Source organism: Choloepus didactylus, chromosome 19 (genome assembly GCF_015220235.1).
Source record: "Choloepus didactylus isolate mChoDid1 chromosome 19, mChoDid1.pri, whole genome shotgun sequence".
In the NCBI taxonomy this organism is placed as follows: Eukaryota; Metazoa; Chordata; class Mammalia; order Pilosa; family Megalonychidae; genus Choloepus; species Choloepus didactylus.
In genome coordinates, this window is record NC_051325.1 from 49,025,395 (window position 1) to 49,046,135 (window position 20,741).

Sequence of the window (20,741 nt, forward strand, 5' to 3'; positions counted from 1 at the left end):
GGGCGCCGCTGGAGCGCTCTCCGTCTGGCCTCCCCTCCCCTTGGCGGCGCAATAAGACCCACAGACCGACCCCGTAAAAACCAGATTTTTTTTTTAATAAGAAAAAGAAAACAAAAAAAGAAATCCATCAAAGAACCCAGCGCAGCACTCGGCGAGGGAGTGCGGATCTAGCGCGCCCCTCGCAGTCCCGCGTCCAGTCCCGGCGAGGCCAGCTCGAGCGCAGCGCTGGGAGCCCGCCAGCGCCTCCTCCCCGACCACCCAAGTCCGAGGGGCTCAAGTTCTGCCGGGCCTGAGCGCCCCGACGGCGTGCGCGGGGGCACCATCCGCGGGGTCGTGCCAACCCGAGTCCGGGCTCCCGACCGCCTCACTTCTGGCTGGTCAGCTGGTTCTCCAGATCCTCCAGGCGCGCCGTCAGCTGGGCCAGTGCGAGGGTTCAGGAAAGCCTTGGGGTTAGGGGGTCCCTCACCTTCCCTCCAGCCCGCGCCCCCAGCCACAAAGGATATGGTTCTGAGTCAGGCTCTCAAGCGTCCCCAGAGTGCGGCCCTGGAACTCCACAAGGCTTTCGCACTCGCAAGGGCTCCGAAGCTCGGTCCCGGCGCCGATGCCCTCCTCTGCAAGCCGGGCACAGAGAGTCAGAGGAATGAGAAAGGGCGAGAGCCGAGCCGGTCCAGCCCAGGCGCTCCGACAGCCCCCACCCGGCCCATGGTGAAAGTTTGCACTTTGCATCCAGACAGACCTGGTCTGAGTCCAGGCTCTGTAGCTGTGCGATATTGGAAACCTCACTTAACCATACTGCACCTTGGTTTCCTCATTTGTGACATGCATATGAGAGTACCTATTCACAAGGTGGTTGTGAGAATTCAATGATTTTATAGTGTTTACATCTTGGAAGAGTGTTTAGCAAATATTAATGATCACTGGAATCACCAGGACCTCCTTAAAATGTAGATTCCGACTCAGAATGGGGAAGGAGCTGAGAGTCTGCTTTTCTAGTAAGTTCCCAAGTGATGCTGATGCTGCTGGTCTGTGGACCACACTTTGAGTTGCAAGAGTCTGGAGCAGCCCTCTCCAAATGGAACCTTCTGCAATGATAGAAATGTTCCATATCTCCAACGTCTAAAGCAGTAGCCACTAGCCATATGTGGCTATTTAACACTTGAAATGCATTAATTAATTTTTAATTAATTTTTAATTTTAATTAATTTAGATTTAAACAGCCGCATGTGGCTAACAGGCTACCTTATTGGACAGTGCAGCTCCAGAGCACTGCCCTGGCACAGGAAAACACCATATAGTCTATTTCCAGTGGTTCTCAAAGTGTGCTTCCCAGAATAGCACTACCTGGGAATTCATTAGAAATGCAAATTATCGGGCCCTACTCCAGACCTACCGAACCAGAAACTCTGGCATTGGGGCCCAGCCATCCATTTTAATGAGTGTTTAAGAACCACTAATCCAAGTCTATTTCCCCCCACATTTCAACATCTCTGAAATCAGAATAAGTGCCTTACAATTAAAATCAGCAGCTCCCCCCCACCCCCCAACCCAGCGGTATATAAAATAATGGTGATTCTTAACACTGGATGGCATCTTAGCTTCACTGCAATGCTGGGGACGAGTGCCCTTTTCACTATTACAGGCAGTGAAGTTGTAAGCAGGGTGCCTGGCACTTACCCTTCAATGAAGAGTTGCTGCTATGATTTAAAAGTTGTTTCTCAGTCTTGTGTGTACACTTGGCACACTGCTGTATGCACGGTTGGGGTAATGGTATTGATAACAATTCCTGCAAAGACCCCTAAGTCTACAGATGGGAAAACCAAGGGCCAGATGAGAGAAGAACCTGCCCAAGGTCATACAGTCAATTGGTGAAGAGCTGCAACCACAGAGCCCAGATTACTCTTAGAATATTCTAGAGCCAGCGCCCTCTCATTGTAAAAAAGAAAGGTTAAGGTGGGGATGGAGGTTAAGCTATTTGTCCATGGTCAACTGCAGGGGACATGAGCAGACAGAAACACCTTGAAAGAGCAGCTAATCTAGTGCTTCCACAATACCCTGGCTAATTATTATATATACAAACACATGTATATACACATCCATACACCTATATGCACACACAGATCTATATATTAATCTACAGATTCCCCAGGTCTCAGGCCCTGCCCTGCTGAACCTATCTCCGGAGGCTGGGCCTGGTAATTTGAAAGAAGTCTCATCTTAAATCTGGGTTAATCTAAAGACTCTATGCTAAAAATTACTCTCAAGAAATCCCTTGTATCACCTATAAAGTACAGTAGTCATGATTCAACAGCCTGCTTGTCCTCCACAGATGGAATCGGTCCCTATTTCCTCAGGTGAGCACTAGAGGAAGTGGATGGACTGCATTTATAGGCTATCTTGAGCAGAAAATAAATGCATGTCTTTGTGGACTTGAACACACTCAGTCCTGCCACTTTGTCAAGTCGTAAAGTTGAATTCCAACAACTTCAAAGGGCAGATGATGCTGTGTTTGGTGTGCCTTTGAAAAATTCCCCCAAATTATTCTGAACACCTACTAATTTGGAGGTGGTGGTGATTAGCCTAGTGCTTCTTGACCTTAATATGCACACGAATCACCTGAGAGTCCTGTTAAAGTGCAAATTCTGTTTCACTGGGGTCTGGAGTCCTCTGGAGATGCTGCGGCAGTTCTCAGAAGCTATCAGGTGACCTCTGTTGCTGTTCCGCGGACCACACTTTGAGTAACGAGGCTCTAACTCCACGAAGCGGATTGGGGGTGAATAAGTAGGGGAAATATCGGTGGTCAGGCATGGAGAGAAGGGGAGGGGTCCAAGACAGATGTGCTCACCTGGGCAGATGCTGCCTTTGAGGTTCTCCAGCAGGTGCGTCATGGTACTGAAGTCCGGGGAGTAGGACACGTGCAGCTCAGCCGGCTCTGAGGCGATCGCCCGCAGCTCCTCCTCCACCGCCTTGCCCACGCCCACAGCGTACATGACGATGCCTACCGGGCCAGGGGACTCAGGGTGCAGCCTGGACCTCGGGAATCCCGCCTCCCCGCGTCCGGCCCATCCCCAGCCCAGTCCTTCCCGCGCCAAGCCCACCTTCCTCCTTCGCCCGCGCGGCCCACACGGAGATGTCATCCTGGGAGCGGCCGTCGGTGAAGACGAGACCGACGCGAGGCACGTTGAGGGCGCGGGGCCGCGCTCCCTGCGCCTCGGAGAAGCTGTGCTCCACCAGGTGGCGCAGCGCCAGCCCGGTCATGGTGCCGCGCTCCATGTACTCCACCGCCAGTACCGCCTGCTTCACCTCGGCAGCCGTCCCGTAGCGACCCAGCGGGAACTCGGTGCGCACGCGGCTCGAGAACTGCACCAGCCCCACGCGCGCGCCCTCGGGGGACACGTCCAAGAAGTCCACGATCTGGTTCACGAAGCGCTTCACCAGCTCGAAATTCTGCGGCCGCACGCTCTTGGAGCCATCAACGAGCAGAACCAGGTCCACGTGGCCTTCCCTGCACCCTGCACAGGGCAGAGAAGGGCTTGGAGGCCGGGAGGCGATGGAGGAGGGGCTGACAGCAGCCGTAGATCTATCTAGCCATCATCTGGCAAACATTATATAACAGACATATAACAGATACCACTTATTGAGCCCTTGCTGTGCCAGGCACTGTGCTAAATACTTACCATGATCGTCACCATCATTATAGCCCTTGCCATTTATTGAGTGCTTAGCACAAGCCAAGCACTCTGCTAAAAGCACCTTTTTAAATAATAATAATAGCTACCATTTATTAATCATTTATTATCTATCCAGCACAGTTCTCCAGCATTAATATTAACAATGATAACATTTCTTATTGACAGTTTACCCTATGCTAGGCACTGGGTTAGGTGCTTTATACATATTTTCTCAATCCTCCCAATAACCTTGGGTACTATCCTCATTTAAAATAAGCTGGGGTTCTGAAGGAGAAGGTGATTTGCCCCGGATTCCACAGCTAATTATGCTGCACTCAGATTCGAAGGCAGGTGTGTCTGAACTCAAAATCCATGCTCCGTGAGGAACTCAGGCTACGGCAGAGCAGTCAGACATGCCATTTACTACAGCTGAGGAAAATGCGCGAGCAAAAAGGCCTATAGATATCCATGGGAACCTAAAGTAGGAATGATTTATTATTCCTGGAGAAGTTGGGGAAGACTGCATGGAGGTGGGGACATTCAATTTGGTCTTGAAGGCTTGGTAGGATCTGCAAGGCAGGGAGAGCCATTCTAGTTAGTGGGAAAAAGCATGTGCAGAGGTAAGGAAGCTGGAAAGCTACCCCACCTGTGCCGGTTTGAATGTATTATGTCCCCCAGCAAAAGCCATATTCTTTGATGCAATCTTGTGGGGCAGACATAATAGTGGGGATTAAGTTGGAACATTTGGATTAGGTTGTTTGCATGGAGATGCGCCCCACCCAACTGTAGATGATAACTGATAGGATATTTCCATGGAGGCGTGGCCCCACCCATTCAGGGTGGGCCTTGATCAGTGGAGCCATATAAACGTGCTGACTCAGGAAGATGGAACTCAGTGCAGCTGTGAGTGACGTTTTGAAGAGGAGCAAGCTTGCTAGAGAGGAACGTCCTGGGAGAAAGCCATTTTGAAACCAGAACTTTGGAGCAGATGCCAGCCACGTGCCTTCCCAGCTAACAGGTTTTCCGGACGCCATTGGCCATCCTCCAGTGAAGGTACCCGATTGCTGATGTGTTACCTTGGACACTTTATGGGCTTAAGACTGTAACTGTGTAGCCAAATAAACCCCCTTTTTATAAAAGCCAATCCATCTCTGGTGTTTTGCATTCTGCAGCACTAGCAAACTAGAACAACACCTATTCAGGAAAGGGAGCCCAGTATGGCTAAAACAGTAAAGTATGCTGGCAGGAGACAGGCTGGTGAGGTCGGCTTTATAGCTAGATTGTGATTAGCTAAGGTGGTGCTTTCAAACTTTATGACCACAGCCCACAGAAAAAAAAAATAACACATCATGACTCACTTACTACACTCACATAAATAAAAGTAAAGTTGCATGAAACAATACTTACTCTTTCTTCATGCAGTAAACCCTATTTTCTCTTCCATTTAATTCTGGTTGTAACCTACTAATTTGATTTCATTATCCACTGGGGTGGTTGCAACACACAGTTTGAAAAACCCAAGGCTAAGGCATTTGATGTTTATTCTGTAGGCACTGATGAGCCACAGAAGGCTTTTCAGCAAGGCAGGAATATGATCAAACATGTATTTTTGAAATTAACCTTGGCAGCAGTGTAGAGGATTGAGGGCATGACACATTCTCCAACCCCCTGCTCTAACACACACACAGATGTTTACAACACACACTCGGGCCACAGCAAGGACAAAGCTATGTTTGCTCCGAATGTGGACAGTGGAGCAGGGACAGACAACACCTACCCACCCACAACTCACCAGCGCAGCTCTTGCCGTCTGCCTGAAGCTGCCGCCCCTCGGGGCACAGGCAGCGGTAGGAGAGACCCTCACTCACACACTGGAACTCACAGCCATGATCCACACGGTTGCAAAGGTCCCGGACTAAAAGGAGAGACAGATCAGGACGAGGCAGGGTAGACCCAACTAGCTAAGGTCCCCCGCTCCTCCGCACAGATGCAGAAGACCCCTCCTCACGCTGACAGCTCCTCCCATCCGGCAGCAAGTCGTGGCCCTCTCTGCAGTGGCAGCGTGGCCCCCCAAGGGTGCTGACACATTCATGCTGGCAGCTGTGGTTCCCAAAGCTGCAGTGATCGATGACTGGTGAAAAGGAAGAGACAGCGAGATGTCACCTATGATTGGAGCCATCAGGGGCCTTGGTCCAGGAGTAAAGGGGCTGGTGGCAGGGAGCTCACTCACGTCTGCAGCTCCTCTGGTCTCTCTGGAGCACAAAGCCAGCTCGGCAGCGACAGAAATAGGAGCCCAGGGAGCTGACGCAGTAGTGGTCACAGCCAAGGGTCCCTTCAGCGCACAGGTCAATTGCTGAGGAAGAAGTGAGGTCAGCATATGGCCCGGGGCTACACTTCTCAGCCCTGGCAGCATGACCATCTAGCAGCTTTTTTAAAATTCCTGTGCCCGAGTCCCAACCCCAGATCCTGGTTTAATTAGTCTGGGGTGGTACCCAGGCATCTGTACTCTCAATAAGCACAGGCCTCCTTCCTGCTGAGCCAGCTGACCCTCCAGCTCCAGCTCTGCGTGCATCCCAGAGCCAGTGAGTCTATTACTGAGCCAGGCCTAAGAAGGAGAATTTGCAATTGTGAAAGACAAGGCCACTGCCCTCCTGAGGCTCACTGACTCCGGGGAGGACCAGGCTCTGGCCCTTTCCCTAGCTGGAAATGAAAATATAACAGAAGAGAGAAATGGCTATTTACAGCTTCCTTCTGCAAAGGATGGAGACCTGTTGCCCTCTTGAGCATCTTGATGGTTTGGGTGTGCAAAATGGCCTGAAGCTGAGTTGGGAATAGGGACTGGAGAGAGGTGAATTGTCTCGCAATTCAGGGAGACAATTTGGCTGAGAAATGGGAGGTGGGGAGAGGAAAAAGGCAACACGAGAGAGTGTGCGAGGATGGTTAGCTTTGTGGGTTGAGGCTGCCAGTGAAAAATCCCCGTGGTGGGGTGGCTGAAGACTTTTAGGAACACGGGTGTACGGGGTTAGATAGCCCCCCGCCATCCAGATCCACCCGGAACCTCAGGATGTGACCTTATTTGGAAATAGAGTCTTTGCAGATGTTATTAATTAAGTTAAGATGAAGTCATATTGGATAAGGGTGGGTCCTAAATCTGATCACTGGTGTCATAATCAGAAGAGAAGAGGACATGGAGACACATGCGGAGAAGAAGGCCCTCTGAAGACAGAAGATGCTGCCAAAGAACAACTGAAAGAGGCAAGATTCTTCCCTGGAGACTTCGGAAGGAGCGCGGCCCTGCCAACACCTTGATTTCAAATTTCTAGCCTCCAGAACTGTGAGAGAATAAATTTGTGTTGTTTTAAGCCACCGAGTTTGTGACAGTTTGTTATATCAGGCCTAAGAAATTAATTCAGAGGGTGTCTGATATTCAATGATAAATGATAGGTCTTTCTTTCTTTGTTGTGTGTTTGCAAGTCATACCTCTTTAGTAAAAGGCATCTTTTGTAAAATGGACATGCATACACTTACATACACACAGAGACACACATGCCCTTGTGTGCACAAGTGTGTAAACCCAGGAAGGGCTGATTGACATGCACAGAACAAAAGCCGCATGTGTGAAATCAAATAAGCATCCTAAACCCAAAGAATTCAGCAATGGCTCCGAGCCAGAAGTGACCAACAGTATATAAGCACTTGAGGAATTCCTAAAGAACTTGGGGAGGTCTTTGAATGCCCACAGTCATCAAATGGGGGTGCAAGCCAACCTTTTCTAACTTTCTAAAAACAGGATGCCCCCAGCTGACATCTGGATTACTGGGACAGGTTGTGTGGAGGTTGAGAGATAAGGTATGTAAAGATCTCCTAGATAGCATCTGATACTAACATGGCACTCAGTAAATGGTAGCTGCAGTTAGGATCACAGAGTGGACACACATACACATGAAAAAGAAAAACCCAGTTGTATAAGCAAGGCATTGCATGCCATAAGTTTTCAGATTAAAATGAAGAACTAGGCATTGAAAGATTTGGAAAGCAAAGAGTTGTAGCAAGGGCAGGTGAGGAGTAGAGAAAGAGCTGAGGTGCAGAAGCAGGAATGAGCAGCATGAGTTTCGGGGTGGGGAGGAGGGGGGAGCTGTATGGAGACCACCTTAACTGAAGATCCCAACAATGGAACAGAAACTATAGGAATGTGCCTGTGAGAAGACAGAAACAGGTTTGAGAGGTAAACTGGAGGCAGGTGGAAGATCAACCCTCAACCCACCCACCCACTTAACTTGGGGGAGAAGGGGTGAAGAGTTCTAGCACCAGTCCCACCAAGGACTTGCATGACCCAAGACTATCTCTTTCCTTTCTTCAGCCTGTAAAGTAAGGAAGCTAGATTGTTGCTTCTAAAGGCCCTTCCAGAGACTCGTTGGTCTGAGGTACAGGCAATGGGGAGCCACAGAAGGTTCAGGACTGCAGGGCAGGGGAAACTCTCACCCAAACAGCTCTTGTTATCTGCTGCTAGCCGGTAGCCAGGGTTGCAGGCACAGCGGAATGTGCCTGGAGTGCTGACACATTGGTGCTGGCAGTTGTGTCCCCCCTCAGCACACAGGTTCTTGCCTGCAAACACATGTACTAGAATCACCAGGAGATCCAAGGGGCACGACCCGCCAACAAAAAAAGAGCTGGATGGGAAAAGGGTCAGAGGCAAGCCCTGGCCTTAAGCATGGCCTTAGGTGGGACAAGAGTCATTTGAGGGGGGCCTACTCACGGGGGAGGGCTTAGGGAGAGAATAGGGCCGAGTAGCCCCAGTGTACAGGATCAGAGCAGGGGTGACTGAAGTTAGGTGTGCCAGTGGGATAGGGGAGACTACACAGGGGTAGGATAGAGGAGGTGGAGAAGCGCTAAAACAAAGTGGATGGAGATGTGATTAGAGCAGGTATGGCAGCTCGTGTGAAGGTGGGAGGGGCCATGCCCGTGTGGGAGGGGCCATACCCATGTGGCTGGGCATGACTCTTTGGATTGCTTTCTGCTTTGAAGGGTCTTGCTTCAGATAGGTAGGGTCTGGCAGTGCTGGAGTCCGACTTTAAGCCTGTGGTAAACCGGAACAGCTTGTCCTGGTGGACCACCCTCAGATGGGTGTGGCCAACTAAAGTTTGCGCCTTGTGGGCGGAGCCCAAGCCAAAGGGAACTGAGATGGAATTTAATACAAGCGCGTACGTCAGAGCGTCTCAACTCTAGCTAGAGGGCAGGCTTCAGTTGGAATTGGCAGGGCCACACCCCGATGGGATGGGATCTCCGGTCGCGGAAATGGGGCTGTAGGGTTCGAGGCTAGCTCCAACGCTCCCCTACTCACCACACAGCCGGCCCTGGAACTGCAGGCCAAACTCTTGGATAAGGTCGAAGGAGTCGACGAGGAAGACGTGCTCATCCAGCGGGGGCGACGCCATGGTGCGCAGGGAGCCCACGTCCGCGCGCTGCACCCCCACAGCATAGATCTCGATGCCGCGGGCGCGCGCCTGCGCCGCCACCTCAGCCACGCGGTCCTGGGGCCGCCCGTCGGTCACGATGACAGCGATGCGCGGCACGCGCGCCTCCAGCGGGCGCGCGCCCTCGGCCACGCTGAAGGCCACATTCATGGCGTACTGGATGGCCAGCCCTGTCATGGTGCCCTGCGCCAGCGGCACCAGGGCGCGGATGGCGCGCTCCATGTCCTCGCGGCGCGAGAAGGCGCCAAGCGGAAAGACCCTCTGCACTTGACTCGAATATTGGATCACACCGACGCGCGTGGCATTGGGTCCCACATCCAGGCCACGGAGAAGGCCCACTAAGAACTGTCGCATCGTCTCAAACTCGAAGGGGCGCACGCTGCGGGAGCTGTCAATCACGAACACCAAATCCAGGGGCCCAGTTCGGCACCTGGGACCTGCGGGAGGACCAGGGTGGACATCTTTTCTGAGTCTGCAAAGCCCCACCTCCGGGGAGATCCCTAGGGAAACTCAGGGGGAAGCGGCGATCCCAGCGTTACAGCGCCCATCACAGGATTAACCTAGCAAATGCAGGTTAGATTCACTCCTTCATCCAGCATTGGCTGAGGGCCTAGGCTAGGAGATTTCACAGGATCTCTATCCTACACCTCTGAGGGCTATTCTGAGAATGTATTGCCCACTAAGGGGAAGGGGCACAAACTCGAATGCCTGCAGGGGCCAGGTGGGCAACATAAACGAGTCAACTGGTTAAATTGGGCCAGTGGACACCTGGAGAGCCCAAATCCCTCCTAAAGCCACCGGTTCCAGACAAATGTTTCCAAGTGGACAAGCAGACTGCTATTAACAGATCCTTGGAATTTTCAAGAGAAGAACCAAATTGGGGTTTTTATGTGGAATCCTCTGATTTTCCAATGTTTTCAATTAATTTGTAACAACTAAAAACTGAATGTGCAGTTCTGTGTGAGCCCGACTTTGTTACCTCTAAAAGCCACAACCTACAGATGAAGAAACTGAGGCTAGAGAAGTGAAATGCTGAACTGGAACCCAGGCCCATTTATGATTCCAAAGCCCCTGCTTTTCTCTCCCCAGCAGGCCTAGCTGTCTACATAGGGAGGACCTGCTTCTGCTCCCCTCCTCCCACCAGGGACGGCTGCAGGCTCACCTGTGACCTGGAGCTGGGTTTCCCAGGGCCAGAGAAGGAGCAGCAACGTGGGCAGTGGCCAGCATAGGAGGCCCCTCATGGCTCTGGGGGGAGGAAGAACCGGGTGTCAGAGCCTGCAGGAAGGAAAGAGAATAGTAAGACAATAGTATTTAGAGAACTTTTATTCTAGGTGATGGACACTTGGAGGGAGGGGGTGTCATGAGTTTATTTTATTCATCTCTCTACATTTGTGTATATCCAATTTTTTTCATAATATAAAATTCATCACAGTGAGATTGCTGGAAAACACAAGGATTCCACCTTGTGGAACTGCAGAACAATAAATAAACAAGCAAATAGTCTAAAATATACAAAATTGAGAAAGAAAAAAGCCTTTCCTAAATGCCAGGCCCAGTGTTAAATGCTTTGCACGCACTATAGCATGTAATCCTCTTGAAAGTTCTATGAGACTAACACAGTTATTCTACATATTGTACAGATGAGGAGACTGAAACTCAGAGAAGTTATGCGCTGGGGCCCAAAGTTATACTATGAGGAACTGACTGCGCAGCGATAAGATTGCACACCCTATCAGATTCTGAGGGCCTGACCCCGGGCCCCCTTTTCCCCGTAGGTAAACCTCTGCAGACAGAAGCCATTCTTCGCCTCGGCCCTCTCCCTTCCGCAGACAAGGCGCCTCTGTGTGGCTGTCCTTCAGCCCACCTAGACACAGACACACCCCGCCAGTCACAGCCCTGGAGGGAGGGCCGCGCTCTTCCGCTGGGTGGAGCTGGGGTGGCCAGTGCATTGGCCAAAACCCACCACGCGTAAAAACGCGTGGCTTGGCGCCTCCACGCCCCGCCTGCTCTGACCAGACGCCGCCAGGGGGAGCCTGCCCGGGCCTGGCTGTCACGGCTAGGGTGGCTGTGGGAAGCCCACAGCTGCCCAGCAGGTGCCCGTGCCCAGAACAAATAAGGGCCCGGGAGGGGCCTTGGAGATAAGGCCCAGGCAGGATATATCCGGCGCGGGGGCCAGGACTCAGGGGTGCCCAGGGTTCCGGGAACAGTCGCATTGGACGCCTTTGAGGACTGCGAGGGAGCGGAGGGGTCTGGGAGCGCGGTCATGAACCCTGTGCGAGCAGCAGGTGAGTGCTTACCCTCCCGCGCCCCCCGGGCAACGCTCTTTGAAAATCACGAAGGACCCCCATTGTACGCATGGGAAATTGAAAGCCAAGAGGATGGCCCGCCGAGCTGCCTAGGCAGGAATGGAACCTGGGACTCCTGGTTCCCTGGCTTTTCCCTCATGAGCTGCATCGCAGCCTAGCGCCTCGGAGTCACTAAACCTCTTTTCCTTGCATTCACTCTTTCCCTCCTCCACCCCCGCGCCCCATGCTGAGGCTGCTTTAGCCATTTTCCTATTACCGTTTCTTGGCAGAGGGGGCCAGCCGCCCCTGACCCAACCGCAGCCCCGCCTCCCCCCACCCAATTCCGTGAATGGGCCTATTCTGAACAAGGTCGGGTGCCTGCCGCTCACTCCAGGCGGCCTTCTCATTCCGGATTCTTCACTGCCTTCGGCTTCCAGGCCTGGTTCCCCCGCCTAGGAACAAAAATACCTTTGGGCAGGCTGAGGGCCCACCGTGGGAGGTGACTGAAGCCAGATGTGTCAACCGCTGGGGGTGAGGGGCGGGGGCTGGAGGAATGCTTTCTCTAGCTTGGGCCAGAACCGAGACCAGCACTGCTGGGAAGCATGGAGATAAAAGCTCAAAGGGCCCCCATCCTTTCCAATCTGCACAAGCTGAGTCCCCAAATCTTAAGTCTACATTTATCCTGCTTTTGACCTGAAGCAACATTTCATCTGGTTTCCCACCCCCACCCCGGGGGCCCTGGAAAGTCAAAATAGCAACTACCTTAAAGATCATCACGTTTCCAACCCCTTCATTCTACAGAGGAAGGAACTAAATCCAGAGAGGGTAGTGTCTTGACCCAAGGTCACACAGCGACTTCGTAGCGGCTGAGGCTAGAACCTGCAACTCCTCTCAGGAGTTAATATTTGCGTCAAAGAGAAAGATTCAGAACTACCCTTAGGGTGGGGAAAGTGGACTTGCAGGAAGGGGAGGCCCGTTAATAAATTCCTCAAGAGTTAGCTGACGAACGAGCTCCTTGGGGACGGTTCCTGGAACGACGAGATTAGGGAAGCGCCCCCGCTTTGGCGGCCTTGCTGTGATAGCTGAATTGAAAGGGCCCCTACAGAAGTGGAAGACGCTGCAGGTCAGGTGGGTGCAGTCCGCGGTTAAATATAGTTGCAAGGTCTGGCTTGACGCCTGCTCCCCGCAGAATCCCCAGGGCCCCCGGGTCCTCTGACTCACCTGAGCCTGCCGGACAGCTCCGAGGCGCGGCTGCAGTGCGGGGCCGATGGACGAAGCCTCCCGGGCAGTTGGACAAGGTAAAGGCGCGGGGAGGACTCGCGCTAGGTGGGGACTGCCACGCAGCTGGAGCGAGCCGAGGCGACGGCCGCATTTAACCCAGGGTTGGCGGGTGAGGAGGGGGACGTTGGGCTGCGACCCCTCCCACTGGCAGGGAACGATCCACCCCCCTTCCTCTGCGAACTGGGGCGGGGCAAATGCCCCTGCTCCCCGCCACCCTCCGAGCCGCAGAGGCGCGCTGCGGAGCCGGAATTCGGATGCAGCGGGAGTCTGGGGTGGCGACAGTCTCCGTAGCCGGAATGCGTTGGAGCCCTGAGGAGAGCCCCAAGGGGCGGAGCGGGGCCTGGCTCCGGCCGCCGGCTGCCTGGCCCCACTTGCGAGGGCGCCGCCCGGCTCTGGCCTGCCTCTGCCCCTCCAGCAATGAGCGAGAGGCTCCGGACCCGGTTCTGCCAAGGGATCAGACGGGCAGCCTCAGGGTTCATGGCTCTCCGCGAGTCCCACCTACCGGTCCCCCAAATCTCTCCCATCACGGACTCCTTACACGTTCCCTGCAGTTACTTAGGCCTTGGGCCGACCCACCCCCCACCCATCAAAACCCCAGGCTGAGAAGGCACCGGGCCACTAGGCTCTGACGTGGCTCACTCCTCCATCGGCCCCGGGGCCAGCCGAGATAGCAACAGGTCCCTTCTCACGGGGAAGGAGGGAGGGAGTATTGATTTCGCCCCCCAAAGGCTCAAACGCCCCCCCCCCCCAGGGACCCGGGAACACAGTTTCGGCGCCCTTCCATGTTTGGAGGCACCTGCCGGCAGGAGGCCAGAGCGCGCTGGGCCGAGGGCCCTGCAAAGGCGCTTCCCTACCGGGTATCCAAACTTTGCTGGGGTGTGGAAGCTTAACCTCAACCAACTCCTTCTCCTCAAGGTGTGAGGAAACCGTGCGCCCTCACATAGCCCTCCCCCATCCCAGGGCCCGCATAAATGCGTCCTTTGTGTCATGGCCAGGACTTCCCAGCGCGCCAGGCTGCGATTGGCGTGGAGCCAGACTCGTGGACGGACGTCTGGGTGGTCCTTGTGGGCTCCATCTAGGCCTCCTTGAGCACCGCGCAGCCCAAGTATTTAGACCACGACATGCTGCCCGAGTCCCCTCCCTTCACTAACATTTCCTCTCCCTGACCCCGCGGGGCAGAACGTAGGGCATCTCGCGTTCCCGGCTTCGTTTCCTTCAACCAGCGCACGTCGGGCCGCTGACGCGCGCTGCTGCGGGCCGCGGGCCTGCCCCCACTCCCAGGTCATCCCCAGAGCGCGCCTCGGTCCTGAGAGAAGGAGTGCGCCGATGCCTGCTGCAACAGTGCGAGCAGACGGTGCGGATCCTGCACGCCAAGGTGGCCCAGAAATCGTACGGGAACGAGAAGCGGTAAGTGCCCTCCCATGTCCCCGCAGCCTTCAGCGCTGTGCGCTGCTGGCGGGTTTAGCGTCTTTTAGACACCGGGAAGGCCTCAGAGCCGAGGATTCAGCTATTGGCTGATATAGGGGCTTTTCCCTCAGCAACCACTAGGCGGCGCTTTGGTCTACAGCGGAACATCCCTATGAATTTTCAGTCCATTCATTCAAGAAGTATTCCACTCGCTCATTCATTCATTCAGCAATTACTTAGTAAGCGTTCACCTAATGTGCCAGATGCCCACGGAGGAGTCAGGTAACAAGACAGATGATACAGTCCCTGCAGTCATGACACTTTCATCCTAGCGTGGATGAGACAATAAACTCAGCACAAATCAATAGACAAGATACTTTCAGATTGTGATGAGTGCTAGAAGAGAAATAGAACAGGGTAATGTGACAGAAACTGATGGGGGGAGGGATACTTCAGCTACAAAGATCAAGGAATACCCCTGTTAGGAGGTAACATTTAAACGGAAACTTGAATGCTAAAACGGAGCCGGACATTGGAAAACCTGGGAGAAGAGTAGTCTAACTAGAAGAATGGGAAAATGCAAAGAACTTGAGGTGGTACCAACTTGGCCTGTTTGAGGAACAAAAGAAGCCATTAGGGAAGAAGAGGATGAGCTGTAGGAAATAAAGTTAAAGGGGTAAACTGGGGCCAGACAATGTGAGGATTTTGCATCTTAAACCATGGGAGGATTTTAAGAAGGGGGGTAACAAGATTTGATTTATGCCTTTACAAAACCACTCTGGCTGCTGTGTGAAAACAGATTGAAGGGGGGAGGAGTGGGAGCGGAGAGACCAGTTGGAAGACTGATGCAGTGGACTGAGAAAGCAAACTGAGAAGGCGATTGGGACTTCAGAGGAGGTGGTAAGAAGCCAATGGATTCTGGATATATTTTTGAGGGTGGAGTGGACAGGACGAACTAATGGGTTGAATGAGAGGTGTGGGAAAAAAAAAGATTTGGACGTTAATGGGGTTCACTGTCGAGTAAGTCTACCGGGGTGGGAAAGGTGGAAGGGGAATCAAGGGTTCTGTTGGGTTCACGCAACAGATGAGATGCCTACAGTCAGCTGTAAGTGGAGCTGGATGAACGATTCCAGCGCTCACATGCCTCCGCAGGTTCTTCTGTCCCCCGCCCTGTGTCTACCTCGCAGGTCCCGGCTGGAGGGTGAAGCCAGTGCAGGGGAAAGGTGAGGGCGGTCTGGGACGCGAGGGCTGCCGGCCGCCTCCCTCTGGAGGGAGGAGCGCGCGGCAGGGCCCGGGAATGGGGCGGCTCGCAGGCTCAGTCTGGCAGCGCCCTCTGGCGGCGAGAGCTGAGCTTGCCTGGCACCCGGGTCCTTCCTGAGCCCGCCCGCGTGCCTTTCCAGCCCACCAGACAGGGGAGACCGGGCCCACCGTCTGCGGTTACATGGGGCTGGACGGAGCGTCCCGCAGCGCCGCCGAGACGCAGAAGTTGAATTTCGAGGAGCAGCCGGACTCCGGGGTGAGAGCCCACGGGACAGGGTCCGATTTCTGCTCCCATCCCAGCCTCTCCCTTCGAGAGGAGTGCTCATTTACTCCCCTCGGGAAAGCCAAGAGCTAGGAAAGAAGAGGTAGTGAGTCCGGGGTTCTGCCTTGAGAGAGAGCCCGAGAGCCTGAACATGGGACTTCTTGTCACCCCCGATGGACGGATGTCAGATAACTGGGGGAGGTCGACATCCCGCGGCCGAGGGGCTCGAATGAGACGGCCTCCTCTCTCCGAGCCGGGTAGGAATTCGGTTGCGCCAAGACCCTGTACATCTCCGACGTGGACAAGAGGAAGCACTTCCGACTGGTGCTGCGGCTGGTGCTACGTGGTGGCCGGGAGCTGGGCACTTTCCACAGCCGCCTCATCAAGGTCATTTCCAAGCCCTCGCAGAAGAAGCAGTCGCTGAAAAACACCGACCGTGAGCGGGGCGGAGCCTGGCCGCGGGGCAGGGCGGGGAAGGGTGCCGGGAGGGGAATCAGGCCCAGAGCCGCAGGGTTTGGGAGAGGGGGAGAGCCTGGGTCCTGGGGTGGGGTCCGGGAGAGCGAGGTGGAGTCTGGGTCGAGAGGGGCGGGGTCCGGTGAGTGGGTGGGTGTGGCTTAGGCCTGGGGATGGGACAAGTTAGAGAAGAAAGAGCGAGGAAAACGGACGGATACCAGACTCGAGGGTGGAAGAGGGGCCCCAGAGGAGACAAAAACGGTAGGCAAGTGCTGGCCTAGGGGCAGATTTAGTAATAATGATAAGAGGACAGAGGAAATTCAGTTTAAAATTTACCAAGTGCCTATTGTTTGCCTGGCTCTGCTAGGTGCTGGATCCCTATAAAATGAGGGCGGGTGTCTGTTCTGGAGGAAGGCACTGTCTAGCAGGGAGAGATACTGATCAAAGAGGCAGTTTGAGATAAGCACTGCCCTAGATGTCAAGTGACAAATCCCAGGGCTGGGGGCTTTAAGAATCTGCATATTTATGCAGTGACGTCCCTGAGGGGGGAGGGAGAGACAGAGGAGATGCTTTCCTGGAAGGCACTTCTGTACATCACGTGGTTTGATGCTTACCATGTCCTTCTCAGGTAGGTATTTTATAGATGAGGAAAGCAAGGGTTGTGATGTTCATCCATTCATTTAAGTACATTTATCAAATGCCAATCACATCCCAGGTGCCTTGCCTAAGATTGCTCGGTAGGAAGTGGCCCAGCCAGGATTTGCACTTGGGTGTGTGTGACTCGGAAAACCAGCTCCTACCCCTAAACCACTCTTGCTTTCTTCTGTTAAAAACCCTCATCGGGTCTGAGATCCAGGCAGTGTTCTGGCTGACCCTTGGTATCAGGAAAGGGACAAGGAGGTGGTAAGTGGTATAGTGTAATGGCTGTGTGCAGATTCTGGAGCCTGGCAGCCTGGGTTTTAATCCTGGCTGTGGCACTTGCTGGCTGTGTGATCCGTGAGCAAGTTGCTCTCTGTTAAATAGAGATAATATTATTCACCTCAGAGGATTGTTGAGGGAATCAAATGATCTACTACGTATAAAGCATTTAGAACAGTGCCAGCACACAATAAATGTTAGCTATCATTATTATTCAATGGCTTGGCCCTTTCACTAAGGATAAATTGAGCACCTACAGTATGCCTAGCCCTGTGAGGGGAGAGAGGTAGATGATCCGTAACTTTCTCCCTGGTGATTACAGTCCCCTCAGAAAACCAAACCATGGCTCTTAGTATGCCTGATAGGCTGGAAGAGATAAATGTCACCCTGCAGTCCCCTCTGCAACTCCTACCTACCTCATGACTCAATTAAGAGTATGACTTCCTCCAGGAAGCCCTCCTGGGTTACCAGCCCTTCCACATTGTATTGAAATTTTATATTTATGTCCCTGTCTCCCTTCAAGACCAGGAACTCATCCAGAGCAAACCTGGGTCTAATTACATTCTTTGGTGCCTGCACAAAGTGAGCACTGGGTGAATACTTGATAAAATTCTGTTTGTTGAACTGAAGGATACTTGGGCAGCAAAAAGGAAAAGGCAAAGAAAGGTGTGGAAGCAGGACTAAAGCGGGTACCAAATAACTAGCTATGGAATATGAATGCCAGGTGGGAACATTAGCCAGTCTGGCACTGGGGGCAGAGGATTGGAAATTGTCCAGCAAATTCAAGGGACCGAGCCAGGCTGGGGCATTGATTCCGCCTCCCCTCACAGTGTGCATATCCTCGGGCTCAAAGGTGTCCCTCTTCAACCGCCTGCGCTCCCAGACAGTCTCCACGCGCTACCTCTCTGTGGAGGATGGAGCCTTCGTGGCCAGTGCACGCCAGTGGGCAGCCTTCACGCTCCACCTGGGTAATCACGCCAGCTGGGCGCTGTCCATGCATCTGCTTAGTTACTCCTCAGCACAACTCCTCAAGGAAGGGAAACTTTGTCCCTGTAAGTGAGGCTCAAAAACGCAAAAAGATGTGCCAAAGGGCCCAGCGAGTCAGTGACGGTGCAAGCTATTCTGACTCTAACACCCGTGCCCTTCCGCCAATCTCAATTAAGCTGCCTCCTCCAAACTCCCTCCCCAAGGGGCAGACATATGTGGGGATGGCCACAAGCGGCCCCTTTGGGATCAGACCCTTCAGTCTTAGCTGCTTCTCTTGTGTGCCAACCCTACCCAGAAGGGTAGGTGTCAGAGGCAGGAAGGGCAGAGTTTGGGGCAGAAGCCTGGGGTCCCTGGAATCCTCTTTCTTTCCTTCCTTTCATCTCTAGCTGATGAGAACTGTTCCCAAGGGGACTTCCCACCTCGAGAGGGCTATGTCCGCTACGGCTCTCTGGTGCAGCTTGTCTGCACTGTCACCGGCATCACACTACCTCCTATGGTACAGAAAGGGACAGAGGGCATACCTGGCGGGAGGGCCCTCCCAGATCCATGCAGTGGGTACGACTCTGAGCAGGACTGGAGGGTGGGGGCCCAAGACAGGAAGACACCTATTCTCACTCTGGGGATCCTCTGCTCTGTGGGGCCGTGCAGAGGAAGAGGGTCCGGGAGAATCTCCCAGTGCCAGATGGCTATGGGAGAGCAGAGAGCCAGCTGGGAGGGCAGTGTCTGGGTCTCTGGGCTCCCTGACACCAATCTCACCCCCCGCCCCCGCTGTTGCAGATCATCCGCAAAGTAGCCAAGCAGTGTGCGCTCCTCGATGTGGACGAGCCCATCTCCCAACTGCATAAGTGTGCGTTCCAGTTTCCAGGCGGTCCTCCGGGAGGGGGTGGCACCTACTTATGCCTCGCCACAGAGAAGGTGGTGCAATTCCAGGTGAGGAGCAGAGAATGTCGGCACCAAGCATCCTAGAAAGTCAGAACACGGAGCACCAGAGAGCATAAGATCATCATCATCATCTTAGCTGCTCCTTACTGAGCGATGCTGCCTCCCAAGAACTGTTAGAACCATTCACTGTTGGGAAACCAGCAAAGAATGGAGAAAAAAATAGGAATAATGATTGTGATTAAGGAATACTCCTTCCCAAAGAATAGTATTATTATTGGGCAATATTACTCCTGAGAGAATATTAAGTCATAGAATGTTGTGATAGAATCATAATATGTGGAAAAATAATTGTTATGATTGCACAATGCTCCCTTCCAAATAATGCTAAAATTGTAGAATGTTAGGACATAGAATTGCACAATGTTAAAAAATAATAGAATTATAGAATCCTAAGAAAACAAGGCCCTTGGAAAACAATGAGCTTATTTGACTCTGAGTCAGAAAAGTTAAGGATCTTGTCCAAGCTCACAGGGCAGGTAAACCCCAGAGCCGACGACCGGAAACCCTGTTCTGCCTATCGCGGCACTGTGCTGGCTTCCCACGCTGGTGGCCACCATCCCCAGCTTCTGCCCCATATTCTGGGGTCTCCTCCCAGGCCTCCCCCTGCCCCAAGGAGGCACACAGGGCGCTGCTCAACGACAGCTCTTGCTGGACCATCATCGGCACGGAATCGGTGGAATTCTCCTTCAGCACCAGCCTGGCATGCACGCGGGAGCCCGTCACCCCCGTGCCCCTTATCAGCACCCTTGAGGTGAATTCGGGTGCTGGGAGGCGCAGAGGGGCAATGGCAGGCGTCGGTCCTGCCAGAGCTGGGGGGACGCGGGTGCTGGTGCGGGAGGGCTGCGGCTTCCGGCCCCCCACCCCACCCCCACCTCGCCCCACCCTCCTCTAGCTGAGCGGCGGGGGCGACGTGGCCACGCTGGAGCTCCACGGCGAGAATTTCCACGCGGGGCTCAAGGTGTGGTTCGGGGACGTGGAGGCGGAAACCATGTACAGGTATGGAGGTGGGGCAGCCTCCCTTGGGCCCCAGGGAGCAGGAGCGGAGGGGCTGCGGGTCATCGGCGTCACCGCAGCCCTAAGCCCCGCGTCCCACCCCCAGGAGCCCGCGGTCCCTGGTGTGCGTGGTGCCCGACGTAGCCGCCTTCGGCAGCGACTGGCGCTGGCTGCGCACGCCCATCACAGTGCCCGTGAGCCTCGTGCGCGCCGACGGGCTCTTCTATGCCAGCGCCTTCTCCTTCACCTACACCCCCGAATACGGCGCGCGGCCGGGCCCCCCGGGCGTCCCCGAGCCCGCCGCCGACGCGGACGCGCTGCTGGAGAGCATCCACCACGAGTTCACGCGCACCAACTTCCATCTCTTCATCCAGACCTAGGAGCCACCTGGACGACCCGACCCGGCTGCTGCCCGCCGCTGGGGCCTCCGCCCCGGCCTGTTGCAGGGCCTTTTTCTGGGTCCGAGGCTCTTCTCACTGCCCGCCGGCTGCGCGGGTGAAGCCCACAGCCTGGGGACAGAAGGCCCGCGCCGTGGAAACCCGGCCCTGCGCGTCTCTTGTCCTCATTCACGTGAAGACACAACCCGAGTGATGCGCTCCTTGCGTCCTGTGTGCGGCTCTCTTCACCTTTGTCTGTCTCTGTCTCTAAATTATTCTCTTTCTCCCTCTCCCTCGGTAACTTAGTCTGTGGCTCTGTCTCTTCATTTCTGGGTCACTGTTCCTCCAGCTTTGTCTCTCTCCCCTCTCCCTGTCTCATTTGCTATTTCACTGACTTTGAGGATCCAGGCCTGGGACATTTACCGAAGAGGCAT

At 54.1% G+C, this 20,741-nt stretch overlaps 2 protein-coding genes across 3 annotated transcripts; one reads left to right on the top strand and one right to left on the bottom strand.

Annotated features, from left to right (window-relative positions):
- Positions 1–131: 131 nt before the first annotated feature.
- Positions 132–12,898, bottom strand: MATN4 (matrilin 4). 2 transcript variants are annotated; one of them, XM_037812141.1, is made up of 12 exons: positions 12,649–12,898; positions 10,305–10,417; positions 9,010–9,579; positions 8,151–8,273; positions 5,899–6,021; positions 5,677–5,799; positions 5,461–5,583; positions 3,096–3,509; positions 2,843–2,995; positions 2,614–2,746; positions 504–611; positions 132–423 (listed from the first exon to the last, which is right to left on the bottom strand). In XM_037812141.1, exons 2-11 carry the CDS (start codon positions 10,381–10,383, stop codon positions 521–523), a joined length of 1,932 nt encoding a protein of 643 aa, XP_037668069.1. In that variant the 5' UTR covers positions 10,384–10,417; positions 12,649–12,898; the 3' UTR covers positions 132–423; positions 504–520. The 2 variants fall into 2 exon arrangements, with proteins under 2 accessions (XP_037668069.1, XP_037668070.1); XM_037812142.1 differs by lacking the exon at positions 2,614–2,746.
- On the top strand, positions 11,394–20,441 carry RBPJL (recombination signal binding protein for immunoglobulin kappa J region like). The gene is made up of 12 exons (XM_037812143.1): positions 11,394–11,427; positions 12,617–12,725; positions 13,990–14,115; positions 15,268–15,338; positions 15,516–15,631; positions 15,899–16,073; positions 17,839–17,976; positions 18,382–18,491; positions 18,773–18,925; positions 19,533–19,688; positions 19,830–19,933; positions 20,037–20,441. Exons 1-12 carry the CDS (start codon positions 11,406–11,408, stop codon positions 20,308–20,310), a joined length of 1,554 nt encoding a protein of 517 aa, XP_037668071.1. The 5' UTR covers positions 11,394–11,405; the 3' UTR covers positions 20,311–20,441.
- The last annotated feature ends 300 nt before the right edge of the window (positions 20,442–20,741 follow it).

What these genes read in the sequence shown, in the direction of transcription:
- MATN4 (XM_037812141.1), bottom strand. Translation starts at nt 10,383, where the DNA reads ATGAGGGGCCTCCTATGCTGGCCACTGCCCACGTTGCTGCTCCTTCTC. An exon ending in AGATAACAAGAGCTGTTTGG is followed by an intron (nt 6,022 to 8,150) that starts GTGAGAGTTTCC and finishes CTTCTTCCTCAG; the next exon opens with CAATTGACCTGTGCGCTGAA. An exon ending in CAAAGGCAGCATCTGCCCAG is followed by an intron (nt 2,747 to 2,842) that starts GTGAGCACATCT and finishes TCGTGGAGTTAG; the next exon opens with AGCCTCGTTACTCAAAGTGT.
- RBPJL (XM_037812143.1), top strand. Translation starts at nt 11,406, where the DNA reads ATGAACCCTGTGCGAGCAGCAG. An exon ending in GAACCCTGTGCGAGCAGCAG is followed by an intron (nt 11,428 to 12,616) that starts GTGAGTGCTTAC and finishes TGCTCCCCGCAG; the next exon opens with AATCCCCAGGGCCCCCGGGT. An exon ending in AGGAGCAGCCGGACTCCGGG is followed by an intron (nt 15,632 to 15,898) that starts GTGAGAGCCCAC and finishes CGAGCCGGGTAG; the next exon opens with GAATTCGGTTGCGCCAAGAC.